The 5,000-nt window shown below is 37.2% G+C and overlaps 1 protein-coding gene across 1 annotated transcript in view; it reads right to left on the reverse strand.

Annotated features, from left to right (window-relative positions):
• Positions 1-1,062: 1,062 nt before the first annotated feature.
• Positions 1,063-5,000, reverse strand: part of LOC143031505 (synaptogenesis protein syg-2-like) — a 251,393-nt gene continuing 247,455 nt past the window's right edge. The window contains exons 7-8 of the mRNA XM_076195439.1: positions 2,258-2,355; positions 1,063-1,287 (exon numbers count right to left, since the gene is read on the reverse strand). Coding sequence (XP_076051554.1) covers positions 1,063-1,287; positions 2,258-2,355 — 323 coding nt within the window. The remainder of the gene's footprint in view (positions 1,288-2,257; positions 2,356-5,000) is intronic.

Consider the following 5,000-nt stretch of genomic DNA (forward strand, 5'->3'; position numbering starts at 1 on the left):
CTCACTTGTCCTATTTACGAGTATACTCTGTATCTCAATTTGTTTGTACTCACTTTTCTGTACTCCTTGATAATGTAAATATATCACGAAAGCGCTCGGACTCCGTGTGTTTTTCCTCTTCCTAGTGTACTCTGCATATATATATATATATATATATATATATATATATATATACATATATATATATACATATATATATATGTTGAAGTACGTAGGACAGAATGAGTGGAAGGGTGGTGAGGTAAACACTAGGGACCGTTGGAGTTTTTATTTCTAACGTTTCGTCCTGAAAGGACTTCCTCAGACTGTGAGGAAGTCCTCTTCAGGACGAAACGTTAGATATAAAAACTCCAACGTTCCTGGTGTTTGCATCACCACCCTTCCACTCATATATATATATGTATGTATGTGTATATATATATATATATATATATATATATATATATATATATATATGTATATATATATATAACACGGAGAATCTACAGTCGGAGTAAAAGAAAACTTAGAAGAACGTGTGCCTTATGTATTTCCGCTAACGACTGTAGTCAGGAAAGTACAATACATACACACACACATACATACATACATATATATATATATATCAAACACTACCCCACAAAGATGGGTCCAACAGAAGTCCTTCCAATTATGGTAGGAAAAAAAAAAATCTAGTGTTGTTCTCTTTTTCATCACTGTCTAGTCCACTATGATATCTGTTTGTCGCTCTAGGATTAGCTTTGGAGTGTTGTCTTATTTTGTGTATGAGGGGTTTTCTTCTTGTTTTTGGGTGAATACGAAAATCTGGCATTCCTCTACAATCCTGTGTTCTGTCCTACTCTATTATGATACAAACAGAAAGTTGGGTTTCTACAGTGATACTCATCATGACCATCATATCTGCATTTCCTACAAATAATCTCATAATAACACTCGTGCTATATGTTCCAACTTGTTACAAATATGGCACTTAAGGCTAACATTCCTTGAAGTGCTTTTAACTGTATGTTCAGATCTTCTGTTTCTGTAATCAATCCTGGACTTCCTAGTTTCTTTCAGCTGTTATATTCCTAATGTCATGACATATGGAATAATTGCTTTATCTTCTTGGTAACCTTGTAAAATGTAATCTATTTCCCCTAAGTCCCTTGTTTCTTTAAGATCCCTGTATAGCTTTTCTGCAGTCACCTCGTCACTGTTGTATACCAATAGTGCAAATGCTATTAACTTAGTAGCCTGAGAAACTTTTAATTTGTCACTAAATGTAATTTCTATCCAATCTGAATCCTTCAACATAGAAATCATGTCATTAGACCATCTGTCTATTTTTTACTAAATATTCTGTGTTTGTTTCATTTGTTTTTGTTGACTTTATCATTCTAACAAGAGAACTGATAGGATCCTGATCACACTTTGATTTAAAATGTTTAATGAAATATTCTTTTATATTTCTCATATGTTTTTATATTTTCCTTTTGTTGGAAATTCACTATAAGCCTAGCCTTACTTTTCTCAGGATATACATATTGTTTTAAGGTTTCTATCTTCTTTTTCTTATCTAGCTTGTTTTTGTCACTATAAGTGTATCAATTATGTTAATGAATCTATTTACCCCTATTCTATTTTCTTCCCCCGAAAACTTTGGCACATTTGATGGAGAACTTTCGTAGCCATCCTAACTATAATTACAAGTATAATACACATGAATTTCTGCCTTTTCTGTTGATAGTGCCGATTTAACTCGACTCCTTTTCTTGAACTTGTAGTCCTTCCTCAACACGTACGGGCGCGCACCTCAGCAACAAATCAGCTTTGTCCTTTTAGTCGTCCTTCTCATTCACTAGCTCATCCTCGTACCGGCGTGGGGGTTTGCGTGCACTCCTTGGTCCCGTATGTTTCTTGGAGTTTATGAGTAGTTGCTTGCGTTTTCCTTGCAGACTTGCGTGCGATGAATGCTTGGCTGCACCGATTCTCTTCACACGTGTAAGCACGTATATTGCACTAAATTCTTTAGGTGTTGTCTTCTTTAGTTGAGTGCGTTGACTGCTTCCCTTCGGTGACGTTTTAGTTGCGTGCGTTGCAAAGGAATGTCATATTATCAAATTTACATTCGAGCTCCCGGGCTCTTGTTTATAAACAAGGCGGAAAAGTGAATTCAGACAGCTCGCTCGGGCTGTATCTATAAACAAAATACTTATAAAATACCACAACCTGTCTTCTATCCCTCTTTCTACCCTCCTTTCTACCAGCCTCTTACAAAAGGGCTGAGGGCTATTCCAAAATGTTGTGGTTTCTCAATGTTGAAACTCGAGACATCCATTAACATGTACGAGGACAATGCTACTTTAATTTCATCTGGTTTATTCAAACCCTTTTCTTACGTCATAATCCGCATCATCCTTTTTTTAATATTCCTGCAGTGATTCCACTCCAGCTCGAAATCTCTCTAACATCTTCTGGAGGTTTCTTAATTCTTCTTGAATCCTACAAACCTCTCTCTAAGCTGTTTTAATCCCACTTGGAATCCTCCTCCGTCGACTTCCTAATCCCTCTAACATTCTCTAAGCCCATGGGGAACACCCTGTCTTTTGAGGGGAAAAATGTTGTCGTTATTTGTCTGAATAGGATTGTCAGGTCTTGGACAAAAGAAAGTAAATAAAATAGGCCACAATTTTAAAGGATCAAATTTTCTCAAAACTGTCTAAACCCTTTCCCATGAACCGCCCTAAACCTCGTGCCCTCCTAATCCTGCTTGAACTCTACTCCATCTCAGGTCTCATGGAGTAGGTTTGCATTATCTCAAATCCTCTTCAATCTCTTTCGACGCTTTAGATTACTTCCACAATATAATTCAGAACTCAAGTCCGAAAAAAATTCTCATCAGCCCAGGTCCTCCAGAATCCGACTGAAATCGTTTTGATATGTCTAAGTCTCCAATAAACGTCTTTTAACTCTTTCGAGCTAAAGTTTCTTTAAAAGATCAAATTCGTGAATCCGATTTTACCCAATAACGTGTATGAGTCTACGTTCAGGAGGGGCTCAGAAAGCCTTGAGGACTAGTCTCCTCCTTCTCTCTCTCTCTCTCTCTCTCTCTCTCTCTCTCTCTCTCTCTCTCTCTCTCTCTCTCTCTCTCTCTCCTCTCTCTTCTCTCTCTCTCCTCTCTCTCTCTCTCTCTCTCTCTCTCTCTCTCTCTCTCTCTCTCTCTCTCACTCTCTCTCTCTCTCTCATCTCTCTCTCTCTCTCTCTCTCTCTCTCTCTCTCTCTCTCTCTCTCTCTCTCTCTCTCTCTCTCTCTCTCTCTCTCTCTCTCTCTCTCTCTCTCTCTCTCTCTCTCTCTCTCTCTCTTTTGATAAAAAAGGCAAAAATAAATATTCAGCTTGTGTACACTTCGATACCTAACATACCAGGCTTTGTCTCCTATTGATACATACATACATATATATATGAATATACATATATATATATTTATATATAAATATATATATCTATACATACATATATATATATATATATACACATACATATATATATATATATACATATATATATATATATATATATATATATATGTATATATATATATATGTGTATGTATATTATGTATACATATATGTATATATATATATATATATATATATATATGGATATATGGATATATATATATATATGTATATACTATATATATATATATATATATATATATATCAATAGATATATATATGACAAAAAAAGGAAAAACAATATAATCATTCAATTTGCATATACCTCTACACCTTACCTACCGCGTGGCCCTTTTCCCTTTATTATGGCTGCCTCCACACTACTTTCATGTCCGTATCCCTCAATCGGTACAGAAGAGCTTATAATCGTTAGGTACCTGATAGCACTTTTCCTTTAGTTCTGGTGCCACCAATCTGTTTCATTCATTTCCGTGGCAGCCCATCGAGAGTATATAAGTTAATCTGATAAATATAGTCTAACCATTTCAAGACTTAATTTGTATTTTAGTGACTGTCTGGACTCCAAACAATTCTGTTTGGTTCATTTCTCTTTTTTTTTCAGCACAATGCTTGTGGTGTAATCGGAAGCATTCGGGTCTCGCATTTTCCTAGTCGCGTGTTCGAGTCCTAATCTTCGCTCCCATTCCCAGCAGTCACTGTTACCTACTGCCCCAGCAGTCCAAGCGCAAAAGTCAAAGATGACTGCTTTGATCGCAGCTAGGCGGCTCCCGGTCCAAGCTCCTCATTCCTTTTTCTTGAATAGCAAGCCAAGACTACCATTATTGAGGGTGATGTAAAGTAATGCAACTTTGTTCTGTTTGACGTCAGGTGATTTTATTTGGTTGGAATAGGATTCCAACAGACCGAAGGAGACTTTCTATTCCAGGCGACAAAGTTAGGCCACCATGAGCAATCAAAAGTCTTAATTATTCTAATCCTACCCCAAGATAATTATATTCTTAATCTCCTAAAGTCACTTTAATCCCCAAAGGCCTTCCTGCTCGTTTCCTCCTAACCTCCTTTCCACCCAGGGGCGCTCTTTAAACATTTTATTCTGTCTAACGCCAAACGATGTTTTTAAACTTAACGACGGGGTTATGTCTCGATTAACCTTGTTTGTTCAGGTTAATCCTTGTTTAGATGCTTTATTCTGGCTGATTCTGGAAGATACTGTTCAATTAAAGGCCCGTTCCTAGAATCAAGCGAGTAAAGTATTTGGTTCCAGTCGCCACAGCCATTTCCTTCAACTAGGGACTCACGAATTTAATCTGAGATCCCTGGGTCCTTAGTGGGGGTCGGAGTCAGGGGCACAGACATTTAACAGTGTATCCATTACTAACTTACTAACCATCACCCACCACGCACGTGATCCACATGCTTGCAACAGAGCGAGACTTCCTCTTGCTTACCTTGCGTTTCCCACACATGCACCTAACGCAGCACATTTGAAGACAAACAAGATATAGATGTCCAGTGTCACCAGACTAACCTATCATAAATC

The sequence above is a fragment of the Oratosquilla oratoria genome, chromosome 1 (genome assembly GCF_046742065.1).
Source record: "Oratosquilla oratoria isolate Oo_2021 chromosome 1, ASM4674206v1, whole genome shotgun sequence".
NCBI classification, from domain to species: domain Eukaryota; kingdom Metazoa; phylum Arthropoda; class Malacostraca; order Stomatopoda; family Squillidae; genus Oratosquilla; species Oratosquilla oratoria.